At 44.3% G+C, this 17,066-nt stretch overlaps 1 protein-coding gene across 1 annotated transcript in view; it reads right to left on the bottom strand.

Annotated features, from left to right (window-relative positions):
• Positions 1-214: 214 nt before the first annotated feature.
• KLHL30 (kelch like family member 30) overlaps positions 215-17,066 on the bottom strand; it is a 79,032-nt gene continuing 62,180 nt past the window's right edge. The window contains exons 5-8 of the mRNA XM_040348953.1: positions 12,024-12,179; positions 11,728-11,916; positions 6,129-6,274; positions 215-474 (exon numbers count right to left, since the gene is read on the bottom strand). Coding sequence (XP_040204887.1) covers positions 217-474; positions 6,129-6,274; positions 11,728-11,916; positions 12,024-12,179 — 749 coding nt within the window. The 3' untranslated portion in view covers positions 215-216. The remainder of the gene's footprint in view (positions 475-6,128; positions 6,275-11,727; positions 11,917-12,023; positions 12,180-17,066) is intronic.

Below are 17,066 nucleotides of genomic sequence, written 5' to 3'. Positions count from 1 at the left end.
GTACATACTGTAAAAATAACATCAGTGACTAGCTTAAGATAACAATGGAATCCACTCTGTAATTAATTAGAAGGCATCATGTTTGTAAAATGAATTACAGATTTGCAGAATTATCAGTGAGTTGATGTTCTCCAGATGAGCACCGTGGTAAGCCATATTTTAATACAGTAAATTCTGCAAAGTCTGTCTTGCACTCTCCACAGAGTATATGTTCTGTCAAACTTCCATTTGTGATCGTCCTTGGAATATTCTGGGCCAGCGAGAAGTGTCCATGAAGATGGCAGATGTGCAGTGGTACATCCAGCGACTTGGTAGGGCCCCTTCCCGAGTCCAAATATCAGTACTGCTGTCATATGATTCCATCACCACACTGTATTCACGTGCCATGCCATGCCAGTGGCCACCTGTCACATAGATTTGTGGCCCCGCAGAGGTCATGCCTCCATTCTCATGAAGGGTATGCAGGAGCTGCACCTGAGCAAAATACACAGTGGATAAAAAAATCATTGTACAAAAAAATCCATGACCCCACAGATACAATAAATAGATACAACATGTGCGCAATAAAACTTATAAAACTTTTTTTGTACAAAAACAGAAGTATTCATGTTTCTGACAGATTGATAACTTCCCTTCAGTGCCTTTGATAAACTCTTCTACACCTAACTACAAATACAGCTTGTCCCATTAGTCACTTACACTTTCCTACCATCACCATAACCTGCCATATCACTCTCTGTGATTAAGTCAATGTAATGCCCTGTGTCAGGTCACTTTCATTTTTATTTAGTTTGAGCACTCAACATTGTAACGCTTCTTTACAGATTGTAGATGATACCATGGTGGGAAGTACCACGGGGTGGGGTGGAGCTATTACTATTTAACCATATCACTATAAAGCGTAAGTGAACTTTATTTTCAATGTTTTATTTGTTTTTCTACAAGAGAATGTAGAATTAATTTAAACATACACTATCTTAAAGTGGTTGTAAACCTTCTCTGAGAACTTTCACCTACAGATAAGCCTAGATTAAGGCTTACCTGTAGGTGCTTGCAATATCTCCTAGACCTACACGGTTTAGGAGATATTTGCAATAAATAATGCACCGATGCCTACAGCGCATGCACGCCGTAGACAACGACGCAGGCACACTGAGCGTGCCGTTGCTGAATGGCATCATGCCATAAGTGCCGGCTCCCGCGCGCATGCGGGAGTGACGTCTTCGCTGCTATGGCCATGGGAGCAGCGATACCCGGATGGAAGAGGGTGAAAGATGAACGATTCGTGGAGGGGAGGAAATCGGTGACATCGCAGGCTTCGGTTTCAGGTAAGTGACACATAATGGGCTACTATGCGATGTATAATAGCCCATTATGCTTTACCTTTGCAGGGAAACAAAGAGGAAGTAAACCCACCAAGGTTTACTTCCTCTTTAATTCTAAAGCCATCCATGTTTTTTTTTTTTTTTATCCGTTGCGTTGCGTTGCATTTACCACTTACAGACCAGAAGATTTGCCCCCTTTATGACCAGGCTATTTTTTTATGATACGGCACTGTGTTGCTTTAACTGACAATTGCGCGGTCGTGCAACGCTGTATCCAAACAAAACTTACATCCTTTTTTTCCCACAAATAGAGCTTACTTTTGGTGGTATTTGATCACCTCTCCGTTTTTTATTTTTTGCACTATAAACAAAAAATATATTTTTTTAAAAATGTCTTCATTAGTTTAGGCCAATATGTATTCTTCTACATATTTTTGGTAAAAATCACAATAAGCATATATTGATTGGTTTGCGCAAAATTTATAGCGTCTACAAACTATGGAAAAGATTTGTGGCATTTGTATTATTATTTTTCTTTTTATTAGCAATGGCGATGATCAGCGATTTTTAGCGGTACTGCGACATTGCCGCGGACAGATCGGACACTTTTGGGACCACTGACATGTTTAAAAGTGATCAGTGCTATAAAAATGCACTGGTACTGTGTAAGGGCTCTTTCACACAGGCGGACCGTATGTCCGCTTTTTCATCCATCCGTGTACGGATGAAAAAGGGACATAAATTGAGTCCCTATGAGATTGCGGGTGTCAGCGGATGAACATTCGCTGACACCCGATCTCACCCGGCCACGCAATCCTCCGATTCTGCAGACGGAAGAAAACCCTATTTTTCCATCTGTGTGCAGGTCGGATCGGTTGAACACGGACAGACGGTCTGTGTTCATCCGATCCTCCCATAGGGGAGAGCGGAGAAAAGACAGGGCGATCCCTGCACAGTGTGCACGAGGGGCTGAGACACAGCAGCTGTGCCATTGGCTCCTGCTGCTGTCAATCAAAGTCAGTTAGACAACCAGGAGAGAGGGGTTGGGGCCAAACTGTGGCTCCAAGTCTAAATGAACACACAGAGCTGCAGCTTGGCTTGGGTTTTTATTTTTTTATTGGATGTGTTATAGAGCAGAAAGTAAAAAATATATACATTGTTTTTTTTAAGTGTCTGTCATTTTTGTGCTCTGTGGAGAAAAAGAAGATCAATTCTATTTGGTTAGTGTCGCACGACCGCCAGTTAAAGTAACACAGTGCCATATCGCAAAAAATGGCCTGGTCCGTAAGGGGGTTAATATTTTGGAGGTGAAGTGATTAACCACTTCAGCCCCGGAAGGATTTACCCCCTTCCTGACCAGTCAATTTTTTTGCGATATGGAACTGTGTCACTTTAACTGACAATTGCACGCTGTACCCAAACCAATTTTTAACTTTCTGCTATAAAACATTTACCAAAAAAAATAATAATAATAATAATGTATTCATCAGTTTAGGCCAATGGGTATTCTGCCACATATTTTGGATACAAATCACAATAAGCGTATATTGATTGGTTTGCGCAAAAGTTATTGTGTCTACAAAATAGGGGATAGATTTATGGCATTTTTGATTTTAGATTTTTTTTTAACAAGTAATGGCGGCGATCAGTGATTTTTAGCAGGACTGAGACATTGCGGAGGACAGATCAGACACCTAATTGACATTTTTTACACTTTTTTGGGAACCAGTGACATTAATACAGTAATCAGTGCTAAAACTATGCACTGTTATTGTACTAATGACACTGAAAGGGAAGAGGTTAACATCAGGGGCGATCAAGGGGTTAAATGTGTATGGGGGACTGTGTGACTAGGGAAACACACAGATCAGTCTTCCTGTTTAATAGAAAGAAAGGGTCTGTGTGATCTCTCCGGTCAGAATGGAGATCTGCCTTGTTTACACAGGCACATCCCCGTTCTGTCACTGCAAAGAACGATCGCAGGTGGCCAGCGGACATCGAGTCCGCTGGACCAGCTGATTGGCTCCCCCGCTGACCAATGGGAGCTTGCGCCCACAGAAGCAAGCTCCAGAACTGATGTACAGCTACAGCGATTTGTGGGAACGAGCCATCCCGATGCAGTATAATGACGGTGGCTGGTCAGCAAGAGGTTAGCCATCAAAATAAAAACCATAGATATAGTGCCTTGAAAAAGTATTCATACCTCTTTGAAATTTTCCACATTTTGTCATGTTACAACCAAAAACATAAATGTTTTATGTTATTGGGATTTTATGTTATAAACCAGTGGTCTCCAAACTGCGGCCTGAGGGCCGGATGCGGCCCTTTGCTTGCCTTTATCTGGCCCTTGGGGCACTATCTGTCCCACTGATACGAGACACTATTCTGCCATCTGACACCGACAGCGGAGCACCATTTCTACCACTAACACTACTAATGGGGCACTATTGGCACTATTCCTCCATATGATACCAACGATGGTGCACTATTCCTCCCCCTAATACCAGGAAAATTTCCACCCCCACTGGCCAAAGTCTGGCCCTCCAAGAGTCTGAAGGACAATAAACTGGCCCTTTGTTTAGAATGTTTGGAGACCCCTGTTATAAACCAACACAAAGTGTAAGTGGAAGGAAAATTATAAACGGGTTTCAATTTTTTTTAACAAATAAATATGTAAAAAGTGTGGCGTGCATTTGTATTCAGCCCAACTGAGTCAATACTTTGTAGAACCACCCTTTGCTGCAATTACAGCTGCAAGTCTTTTTGGGGGATGTCTCTATTAGCTTTGCACATTTAGAGAGTGCAATTTTTGCCTATTATTCCCTGAAAAATAGCTCAAGCTCTGTCAGATGGGATAGAGAGCGTCTGTGATCAGTAATTTTCAATTCTTGCCAAAGATTCTCGATTTTGGGGGTAGTGTTTCCCCTCAAAATCCATACCAAACCGAAGGGTCCCACTGACCTGGAGTCTGGCGATCACCCGCTCTGGCAGATCGGATCCGCACTTTACTGGGGAATTGAAGTTGCAGGGCAAAGTCGGATTAGAAGTCATATGACTTTGGTGTCGGATCAGTGTGAGCATAGCCTCAAGGTAAAAAATTTCCCAGTAGTTGCCCCCCCCCCCCTCTTAAACACTTACCTGAGTTCTTTCTAGATCCAGAGCTGTGCCCATTTCTAGTGACACCCTCCCCTCATCCTCTTCCCACAGGACACAGAGGCAGCAGTGGGAGCCATTGACTCCTGTTACTGTCAATCAAATCCTGTGAGGAGGGAGTGGGGGCTTACAAAGGTACAGAATCAAAAAATATGCATTTGTACAGATTCTGTACTTCCCCCTGCATTACTGCTTTTGCCCATAGCCTCTATGAGAACCACAGGTTGTAATGCATGCCATACCTCCCAACTGTCCCTGATTTGGAGGAACTGTCCCCGATTTGAAGCAATGTCCCTCTGTCCCTCATTCCTTCTCATTTGTCTCTCATTTTGGTCTGATCTATAAACATGTATATAAAATGCACTTTTTATCTATCAAAAAGTTTTTGCCAGTGCTAAACCTTTCATCTGATTTGTAAGTTGCTGCATTTATAAATTTCAAAAGCCAATATAAAGGAATAGTAGTGGTAAAAAAAGCACTTGTGGGTTTAACCAATCTTGTTTTTTGTACAATTCTCCTTTAAGGGGGTATGACAATGGGTGTGTCCTACATACTTTTACTGATAGGTGTCCCTCATTCCCATCTCAAAAAGTTGGAAGGTATGGTAATGCACATGGCACAAAGGACACAGAGGCCACAAATTCTGTAATATTTATTGTACAGGAGGTCGCAGGTCTATAAAAAAAACGATGTGTGCCACTGTAGATGACACTTTGTGTGCATTACAGTCTGTGTTTGCCATGGCGGTAAATGCAGCTAGTAGGAACACACATATGGGCCCGGATTCACAAAGCACTTACGCCGACGTATCTCGAGATACACCGCGTAAGTGTAAATATGCGCCGTCGTATCTGTGCGCCGTGCCCACAAAACTAGATACGCCTGAAAATAGGCTTCATCCGACCGACGTAACTTTCCTACGCCGGCGTATCGTGGGCGCATATTTACGCTGGCCGCAAGGGGCGCTCACATGGATTTCCTATTCACATATGCAAATGAGAGAGATACATAATATACACGGTTTGCGTAAGTCGTACGTCCGGCATAAAGTTATGCCCCATAAAGCAGGTGTAAATCAGCAGCATCCATGCAAATGGCTGCACCAGGGAACTCAGCCGTCGTATTTTACGTTGTTTACGTAGTACGTAAATAGGGCTGGGCGTAGGCTACGTTCTTGTCGTAGGCAGTGATCCGTCGTATCTTAGGAAGTAGTTTCGATGTGATTCTGAGCATGCGCACTGGGATACGTCCACGGGACGGCCCATGCGCTGTTCGTTTTAAGTACTTCTATGACGCTTGGCCCATCATTTGCATGGGGTCAAGCCTCATTAGCATGGCTCACGCCCACTTCCACTTACGACGGCTCACGCCGAGGGAACCCAGCGCAGATTTGGCAGCACTGGCTTTGTCAAACCAGTGCTTGCCTCTCTGCGCTACGTCGGCGTATCGTATATTAGATACGCTACACCGGCATAAATATGTGCCAATGTATGTAAATCCGGGCCATACTGTATTTCGTATTCTGCATTGTCAGCTTTAAAGAGGAAGATGATTCTGTAAGGATACATTTATTTGGCTGTGTCTAAAAGGACTAATCTCCAATCTAAAACAGAATAACAGCAAATTCTGCCCCTAGCCAGTGATGCTTACCTTCTTCCACAGGTTCATTTCTAAGTGATACATGTAAACTTTCTTGGTGTTATCAGCTATAAGATAGATAGCGCCCCCCAGTGCACAACAGCGAGGAGAGGAGAGGTACTTTGGAATAAATGGAGATGCAATGACACACCAGCTATCTGTAAAAACAATAAGAAATTAAGTCATCCTTAACCCCCAAAAATATATATTAAAAATGTATACACACATATCAATAAAGCAGATTACGTATATATAATTTACTGCTGCCACATTACTACTCCTATTAAACACTCATGTGTGAATCTATACTTAAAGGGTAAGTTCACCTTTACAGAAAAATCTGTAAGGTGAACTTACACTGGACCCACTACTCCCCCCCCTCCCCCGGTCCTGCTGACCTGGAGTCCAGCGATCACCCGTTCTGACAGATCGTTTAGCCGCTTCACTCCTTTGGGGATTAGAAATCCTCAGCGGCTTACTCTACTAAACATACCTTGTAAAGGTACCGTATTTATCGGCGTATATCGCGCACTTTTTTGCCCTGAAAATCAAGGCAAAATCGTGGGTGCGCGATATACACCGATACCCGCTTTGCCGCGCCGAGTTTTGAATACTGCGCCGACATATACCGAGCGCAGTACACTCGAGTATAGTCGGCCAGTCTCGGCTTCCTCCGCGGTCACGTCCTGGACGTACAGGACGTGAGCGCGACAGTTGCCGAGCCTGCCCGAGTGTACTGCGCTCGGTATATGCTGGCGCAGTATTCAAAACTCGGCGCGGGAAACGAGCGGGGAGGACGCGAGGACGTCGCAGAAGGACGCCGGACCCGCCGAAGAGGACACCGGACCCGCCGAAGAGGACACCGGACCCGCCGCAGAAGGACACCCGAAGCCGCAGAAGGACACCCGAAGCCGCAGAAGGACGCCGGACCCGCCGAAGAGGACACCCGAAGCCGCAGAAGGACGCCGGACCCGACGAGGCCGCCGATGGACGCCGCGCAAGACACCAAAACTGTAAGTACAAAAATAACTTTTTTTCCACAGGATTGGGGGTCACTTTAGGGGTGCGCGGTATACGCGGGAGCGCATTATACCGCGATAAATATGGTACTTAATAGGAGGCATTCTAATTGGTAGGCGCCGTCACATGGGTGGCGCCTACCAATCAGAACCCGTGTAGCCCGTCCTGTCAGCGCTAGAGAAGATGAGAGAAATCCACAGGGATTTCAAATCCCCAGTAAAGCGCCGATTCGATCTGCCAGAGCGGTTGATCGATTGACTCCAGGTCAGTGGGACAATGGAACCGGGTGTGATGAAAATTTTCTGTAAAGGTGAACTTACACTTTAATCTAGTGTTAGTATCAATTCAAATGTAACGCTTTGATACAGTACATAAAATTATGTGCCAAAAAAGTGCAATAAAACCCAGGTTCACACTGGGCTGCGGGAGTGAAGCCGTGAGAGTTCAACTGATTTCACTCTCGCTTGGTAGTCCCAATTTTGGCTGCGATTACAGAGACATCTGTGTAGGTTTCTGCACAGATGTCAATGTAAATTGCGGGCCGAAATCGCAAAAAGTAGTACAGAAATTACTTTTTTAAATCGGTGCAGCGCCACAGATGAGGTGTCGCACCGATTAGGACGGTGCCATTGCCAGCAAATGCCGCCAATTTGATATGCGATTTGACATGTCAAATCGCACCAGTGTGAACCAGGGCAAACTCAATTACAGACAGCTATAATAACATTTCTACTCAATGTCTGATCTGTGGAAAACAATTAAATATCCAACTCGGTATCATTTAAAAAAAGCAGCAACCAGAAGTGGCGTTTGGGAATCGGGCTAGGCTGGGCACTATACTGAGTGGTTGTTGTATGTTTTAATGGCTGTAGGTTGTGGATGTCACCTTGTACTGGAGCCCCTTTACATTGTGTCCATTTGAATGTGTCAAAGGTAAAAGTGGAGCTAATTAAAGGAGTTGTAAAGGAATTTTTTTTTTTGCTGAAATGACTGTTTACAGGGTATAGAGACATAATAGTTACCTGATTCCTTTTAAAAACGATTACAAATAGATAAAAATCAAACTTATAATGTACCTGTAGTTTTTTAGTTTCGTTTTTGCATCTAGCTTAGTTTTTGCATGTTATGCTGTATCCGTGCTGGACAGAGCCATAGAGCAGTGTTGGGTTGGAAAACAAAACTACAAGCTCCCAGTACTGTGGTCCTAAGGAAACAGACAACCAGGAACTGTCTAAAACAGAGGAGAATTACAGCAACATCAGAGCAAAAACAAACAATGAGGACATGAAACCATGACTGCAGTAAGGTAAAGGAAGCTATTTAGCTAAAAAAAAAAATTCCTTTAGTGACCCTTTAAGACCAACCTTCTTTTGGTGTACAGAGAGAAAAACTGTCTCAGACAGATTTTGCAAAAAGAGTCTCTCGGGCATTCTAAAAGTGGTGCAGCATGAGCCAAAATCAAGTACAAGTTCTGGACAGGTATAGGAATTTGGTGCATTCTTCACCACTTTTAGAATTCATGAGAGACACTTTCGCATAATCTGCCTGCACCAGTCTTTATGTATTCCAGGGATTGTGTTCAGCAATCTTTCTCCACTTACCGACAGACAGACACTCACCAAAACAATATGCCTCTATAAAGACAGATTGGCATATAGCACTTTATGAGATGATAGCTTAATCCCACAGCATCATCTGTGCTCTCCTTCTCCACACATACAGTATGTCCCAGGTGTAAGGTCCCTTTCAAACGAGTGGACCGATCGGGTAGACCTGTCTGTTTTTTTTAGGAGGACCTGATCAGGCCCTCAATGCCCGCCGACATATGATCCGATCCTGTCTGCTAAAAACAGACGAATGGGAATCTGCTCCCCATCCGACTGGCAGATCGGATCGGATGGAAACGGACAGGTGGTTTGTTTTAATCTGACCGCCCCATAGAGAACAGTGTGGTGTGTCCATGTATGCTATGCATACGTGTAGTGGACATGGATATGTCATCCGTCTGCTCAGAGGAGAGATTCCCCGCGGAGCAGGCAGATCCGCTGCCAGATTCTGTCAGTGTGAAAGAGGCCTTACTCATAAAAATAAAATACGTTCCTATTGTGGAATACCATAAAAACAAGCAACTTTATAAAAGAAGGAACTTTACTCACACGAGTGAGTGAATAGCAAGCATATAGAATAGATAAGATCCAGGGCTCCAGTACAAGATGACAGCCACAACATACAGCCTTGAAAACAAACAGCCACTCAGTGTAGTGGTATCTCACCCAGCTAGCCCGGTCACAAATGGCACTTCTGGTTGCTGTTTTTTTTTAATGGTACTGAGTTGGATATTTTCATTTTGTCCACAGATCCCTCCAGTGGCTTCCCATTGCCCAACAAATAAAATTCAAAACACTTAGGCCCCATACACACGACCAAACATGTATGCTGAAACTGGTCCGCGGACCAGTTTCAGCATACATGTTCGGTCGTGTGTAGGCACGAGCGGGCAGAATTCCAGCAAACATTTGCCCGCCGGGCCTTTTCCCAGCCGTCAAATATTCCTGGACTTGTTTTAAAACCGTCCGCTGGAATCCTGCCCGCTCGGACATGTATGGTCGTCTGTACAGACCTACCGTACATGTCCAAGCGCCCACCGTCCCTCGCATGCGTCGAATGACTTCGACGCATGCGTGGAAGCATTTAAAAGGCAGGCCTGCCCACGTCGCCGCGTCATCGTCGCAGCGACGGCGTGGACACGCCCCGCGTATTGTTTACGCGCGGACTTCTGTACGATGGTTAGTACAACCATCGTACAGAAGTCCCCTGGCAGACATGTACGGTGAAAACGGTCCGACGGATAGGTTTCATCGTACATGTTTGCCCGTGTGTACCCGGCCTAACAATAACATACAAAGCCATTTACAACTCTTGTCTCCAAATATCACCCAAACCTTCCTCTCCCAAGACCTCCTGCTTTCTAGCTCCCTTGTCTTCTCCTCCCATGCTTGTCTCTGAGACTTCTCAAGAGCCTCTGCCATCCTCTGTAACTCTCTACCCCAATCTGTCCGGCTATCTACTACTCTGTCCACTCATCCCTTCAGGGAAGTCTATTATGCCTTTAGCTAATAACCAAATATTCTATCTCTCTCACCAGTTCATCGCTCACAGTTATTACCTTTTGTTCCACCAGCCCTCCCCTATTAGATTGTAAGCTCATAGGAGCAGGGCCCTATTAATTCTCATGTATTGAATTGTATTGTTGCTGTATTGTCTCTCTTTATATTGTAAAGCGCAGCGCAAACTGCTGACGATATAAAAGATCCTGTATAATAAAAATAATAATTATCATAAACATCAGACACTGGGTGGATATGTTATTATTATATCTGTCTGTAGTTGAGTTTATTGCACTTGTAGCGCCCCCTTGCTTTCAGCATGGGCACTACGCTAAAGTTAGTGAGAATGGGAGAGTTACTTTGCTCCCATTCGTGATTTGTCTAAATTTGGGACTTCTGTCATCCCAGAAATGTCCACTGTGTCAGTCTGTGGTCAAGGGGTGCAATACCACCCCTTGCCGGCAGTTGGCGCCAGAGGGGTTCTGGCAGAGCAAGTTTTCCCCAGAAGCCAATTGGAGGAGTTTTCCCTTGTGAGGCATGCTGGGGGAGAGTATATCTGTGACAGGGGTCATGTGTTGAAAAATCTTCGCGGGGTCCCCGTTCCAGGTGCGGAATCCACCTTCAGGGTACGCGCATCCATGGACCCCGCCAGCGCGACCCACCTGGCCAAAGCTGAAAGCTGCATCCAACCTCATCCTGAGGGGAAAAGGGACCCCAGTATTTCACTGGGTTCCATGGCCTGTTGAGAGAATCCCAGTCTGGGATCGGGCGTCCGGACCACTAACAGGTATGCTTGCTGTCATCCGGGGGCCTATATAGGAAAATTAAACTGGGAGGATTCGCTCTCTTTATTCACCTAAGTCCTTTATTGAAATTGGCCTGTGGCAGAGGCCCTAGAGCCGGGTCTGTGAGAGAGACCTGTTCCTCCCGGCTAGTTCAGAGTGACGCTTCAGCTGCCAGGCCTGTTGTAGGGGTCTGTCTGGGGGCACTTCACCCACTCCAAGTAGAGTGGCGACGAGTTGAAAAGTTGGTACTATGCAGAGCAGTATTGACTGCTCCATGTAATATCCAGGCCTGATACCGCAAGGTTCTCTTCTTTTTCCTTCATCAACCTTGACCTTCCCAATACATGTTGATGTTGGCAGTGTTTGGCCTGGACAATAAAGCAGTGAAAACCTTTTATTGGCTGTCTGGACCTTCGCTCACTACCGCTGTTCTCACAAATACACCCCTAGACACCGCCAGGGTAACTTAGAAGGCTGATCCCAAAATCAACCAGCGGCTCCTTCGGGGGTGAGCGCTACACACTTTTTTTGCACATTTTTTGTACTGTATCATAGCGCTACATTTGAATTGATACTTACACTAAATTATGTATAGATTAACATGTGAGCACTAAATTTGTATTTATTACACTTTAAGCAGAAATCAGTGTTTCAAAAAGAAAAAAACAACTAGTTTGTAAAATAAGAGAGGTGTCATACCTGTAGATGGATTGTAACATTGAAGGGTTAATGCATTGTACTTTACAGCACAGGAGCCAACCACATACAACTTTCCACTGCAGCCAACAGCAGTAAAGTTGCTGACATACTTTTGGGCAGGGCTTACTGCTGACCAAGTGCCACTGTAGGGATCATAACACTCGACTGCCACTGCTTCCTGCAGAGTTCCTGTGAACAGAGTATGCAATTACAGATCAGTGGTTTTCCTTAAATACTATGGGGAATTCTGATCATTACCAGAGTTTTGTTTATAATTATGTACTAAGATATCTGACCTCCGATGACATATACCTCTCCATTCAAAGAGGCACTAGCGTGGTTGGTGCGTGGATGTATCATTGGAGATAATGGCTTCCATAATCCTTCATTTAATACAAAGCACCAGCCATGACGTGTGGACCATGAATCATCTCGTGAACCTCGAGAGCCTCCTGGGAAAAATAGAGTGACAGTGAGAAAATCGCCATTTTACATTACTATTGTGTTAAATTACTGTTCAAGTTTGTGCAGCACGCAGTTTAAGGGAATCTTTTAGTCACTTTAAGCTTCTAAATATCAGATTCTAAAGGCCTGTACACACAATAAGAAAATTGTCTGAAAATTTTCCTATGGGGCACAAATCGTTGATTTTCTGATCCTTAGTATGGTGCTTTCGACAGCTGATTCCGACTGTTTGGACAACAAAAACTGTAGGTACAAGCTATAAATGTTTTATCATATGTGAACACACTGTCCGATTTTCATTTAATTAGTACAGTTTTTGTCCAAAAAAATCGGAAGAGCAAGTTTACTCATGGGCGGAAATGAAATAATACATTACAATACAATAAAATTCAACACATTACATCACTTCCAAATTTGTATTCTGATGTATGAGAGTTTTTGTATGTTGAGTAACCTCTTCATTTTCGATATGAGATTAGTATACAAAAATTCTGGAACGATCGTTCGTCCAATATTCTCATTGGCCCAGATTCACAAAAGAGATACGACGGAGTATCTCAGATACTCCGTCGTATCTCTCAGAGTATCTATGCGACTGATTCATAGAATCAGTTACGCACAGATAGCCCTTAGATCCGACAGGTGTAATTGTTTTACACTGTCGGATCTTAGGATGCAATACCGCGGCCGCCGCTGGGGGGAGTTCACGTCGTAAACCAGCGTCGGGTATGCAAATTAGGAGTTACGGCGATCCACAACGGTTTTTCGCGTTCGCTACGTCGCTGCTAGTCTAGTTTCCCGTCGCAAATTGGGTCGTCGTTTTTGGTGCCCTAACTTTACACAGCACACGTATGTGCTGTATAAAGTATGGCCGTCGTTCCCGCGTCGAAATTTAAAAATGTTTTCCTTCTTGCGTAAGACGTCCGGGAATAAGGAAGTACGCTACGCACGTCGCCGTTCGAAAAAATGACGTCACTTCGCGCAAAGCACGGCGGAAAATTCAAAAGGGAGCATGCGCAGTAGGTCCGGCGCGGGAGCACGCCTAATTTAAATGGCACACGCCCCTTTGAATTACGCGGGCTTACGCCGGAGGCCGCCGGCGTAGGTTTTCATTGCAAGTGCTTTGTGAATCAGGCACTTGCGATGAAAACTTGCGGCGGTGTAACGTATCTACGATACGTTACGCCGCCGCACTTCTACGTGAATCTGGCCCATTGTGTGCACAAGACTTTACTAAGACAAACTGCAAGGGATGTTAACTTTCATGTATGTTGCAGGCCTCTTTGAACATAATTGAATTTTTTTACTGGGGCCAGACTTCCCTGAATTGCATAGTGAATGTAGCAGCCATAACTGATCAGAAAGCTAAGGAAAGTGTACTTTCCTAAAAAGACAAAAAAGCTAAAGGGGATTTGGTCTGACAACCAACCCGTACAGCCACTTAATTCAGGATCTTCTTGGCCCTCTGGGAAATGTAGCTGTTGATTTACTTGCAACATGAAATGGGCAAATCCTGTAGGGCCACACAAGCACCCAAAGAACCCAGGGACCCCACTTGGCTAAACCCTACCAAATGCCACCCCCCTGTGCAGTGAGCCTCAGTGACCAATATGGACAACAATATTTAACAGGAAAATGGCAGTTGGGGTGTGTTCTCAACCACTATTCTGAAACAAGCTGTGCTTTGCCCTAAGTAGTGGTCAAGGATCTGTCTGGGCTGTCTGGAAGAAATGTATGAATCACAAGAGCAGCTGAACAGAATTGCAAATCCTTTGGCAGGAAAAATAGTCCTCAGATTTTTATTTCAGCTGTGTAGCTGCTTGTCTGGAATCCTGCTGTAAGTGGCAGATGTCTGCTACATTCATGTTGCTGCCAGTTGGAAAAAAAGAAATTATTGTCAATGAAAATATGTATTCTGCATAAGGATAGCCTATCCACTCATTTTAAAATAGAAATGAAAGGTAAAACATATGTGTGTAGATATACAATATCTCACAAAAGTGAGTACGCCCCTCACATTTTTGTAAATATGTTATTATATCTTTTCATGTAACAACACTGAAGAAATGACACTTTGCTACAATGTAGTGAGTGTACAACTTGTATAACAGTGTCAATTTTCTGTCCCCTCAAAATAACTCAACACACAGCCATTAACTACTTGCCGACCAGCCGCCACAGTTCTACGGCGGCAGGTCGGCTCCCCTGCGCGAGAGCAACGTCGGCTATCTAAGCGGCCACTAGGGGGCGGGTGCGATCGCCGACGGGCCCCCGCGATTGCTCGTTACAGAGCGAGGACCGGGAGCTGTGTGTGTAAACACACAGCTCCAGGTCCTGTCAGGGGAGAAATGCCTGACCGTCTGTTCATACAATGTATGAACAGCGATCAGTCATTTCCCCTAGTGAGGCCACCGATCGCCGCCATTACTAGTAAAAAAAAAAAAAAAAAAAAAATGCCATAAAACTACCCCCTATTTTGTAAACGCTATAACTTTTGCGCAAACCAATCAATAAACGTTTATTGCATTTTTTTTTTTACGAAAAATATGTAGAAGAATACGTATCGGCCTAAACTGAGGGAAAAAAATGTTTTTATATATTTTTGGGGGATATTTATTAAAGCAAAAAGTAAAAAATATTAATTTTTTTCAAAATTGTTACTCTATTTTTGTTTATAGCGCAAAAACTAAAAACCGCAGAGGTGATCAAATACCACCAAAAGAAAGGTCTATTTGTGGGAAAAAAAGGACGCCAATTTTGTTTGGGAGCCATGTTGCACGACCGCGCAATTGTCAGTTAAAGCGACGCAGTGCCGTATCACAAAAAGTGCTCTGGTCTTTGACCAGCAATATGGTCCGGGGGTTAAGTGGTTAATGTCTAAACCGCTGGCAACAAAAGTGAGTACCCTCCTAAGTAAAAATGTCCAAATTGGGCCCATTTAGCCTATTTTCCTCCCTAATGTCATGTGACTCATTAGTGTTACAAGGTCTCAGATGTGAATGGGGAGCAGGTGTGTTAAATTTGTGGTTATAGCTCTCACTCTCTCATACTGGTCACTGGAAGTTCAACATGACACCTCATGGCAAAAAACTCTCTCTCGGATCTGAAAAAAATAATTGTTGCGCTACATAAAGATGGCCTAGGCTATAAGAAGATTGCCAAGACCCTGAAACTAAGCTGCAGCACAGTGGCAAAGACCATACAGGGGTTTAACAGGACAGGTTCCACTCAGAACAGGTCTCGTCATGGACCAAAGAAGTACTTTTTTTTCCCTTTTTCACTTTACCTCTGTTCTCTGCTGCATAAGAGCTGGTGGAAGAGAAACAGCAGCACACTGATCTTACTAGTGTAGTGCCCTGGGGTTTAGTCAGGGAGCTCCTCACCAATCTCCTTGTCAGGAGTAGCTACTGCAGTTAATTGGTAGAGATCGATTGTTTTTTTCCCTAAGTTTGGCCTTGTTGCACTTTTCTCTTCTACCATTAGGTGGCAGGGAATTTGGTGGTACTAGATATGAGAAGGGCAACCCAAGGCCAGGTTATGGGAATATGGGGTATCAGCCAATGGGCAGGGGTTTTCTTGAATCCCTTGGCCTGCTGGGAGAAGATATATATTCGGATGATGTCAGGTGATCTATGTTTTGTTCCACCCAGACCGCTGTCTGGGTGGACTTGTGTCGTATGCCCGGGACTGCTAGGACAGAGATTGGTTCAACTCCGGGGGCATTTGGCTGCCAGGCTTTGTGAGGGCCTATCCAAAAGTGACAGGGTAGCACAGGGTTGGGACTGCGGCTTGCAGTCCAACCGAAAGGGACGGTTTTGCCAGCCGGAGAACCTGTCGTGGTCGGAGGTAGAAGGAAAGCTGTCACCACTATGGGACCCGTGAGAAAGATGTGGGGAAAAACTGCGCTAAAAGACCAAACATAAATGTGTAGCTGCTGACACACAGACAAACAAAGTCAAAGGGAAAATGAAAAACAATTATGGTGGTGTGGTGACAAAACTAAAATATTTTATCATCAAATTAATGAAATAAGAGCCATACAAATGCATGAGTGAGTCCAATCCAAAATATGAATATAATGAAATAAGTCCCCAAACAGTAAACACCGGAGTCCTTCATGACACAAGATGTAGACGAGGGATAAGTGAGATCTCCTTCAGGATGTAATGAACAGCATACCATGATAATAGACTATTCAGATGTCTGGGGTCACTTGAAGAGATTCTCAAAGATAAATGAGTTTGGTACTCTTACCAGATATGATCGGGTTTGCTGTCCTTGCCTTCCACATTAATTTTACTATTTTTATTACATGTCTCTTAATCACTTTTAATTACCATTTGTATATCTGCATCCATCATTTGATGTATGATTTTTTCTAAATAAACCTATATTGGTTGACCTGCACCATATGGACCACTTTTTGTGTTTCACTCTTGGTTGATGCCTTTGGTGAGAACACACAGCATCTCCATCTCCTTGAGACTGACCCTCCTGTCTGGTTTGATATCAACTGTGTGGTTCAGAGTCCTGAGATCCTGCACCCTGGCCCACCTGGCCTCTTCATCTATACAGCCCTGGATTGTATGGAACCAAGGTTTCTAAATCCGTTTGACACACTGCCGTATGGTATATGTGTCCATCATATCTGGTAAGAGTACCAAACTCATTTATCTTTGAGAATCTCTTCAAGTGACCCCAGACATCTGAATAGTCTATTCTTATCGTATGTTGTTCATTACATCTTGAAGTTGATCTCACTTATCCCTCCTCTATATCTTGTGTCCTGCAGGCAGGGCCGGACTTACCATTAGGCTTGGCTGGGCTCAAGCCCATGGGCCCCGCCTAATAGGGGGCCCCTTACGTTTAAGTTT

Source organism: Rana temporaria, chromosome 4, assembly GCF_905171775.1.
Source record: "Rana temporaria chromosome 4, aRanTem1.1, whole genome shotgun sequence".
Taxonomy (NCBI): Eukaryota; Metazoa; Chordata; class Amphibia; order Anura; family Ranidae; genus Rana; species Rana temporaria.
Note: the sequence above shows the minus strand (reverse complement) of the source record. Positions and strands in the feature narration are given on the sequence as shown.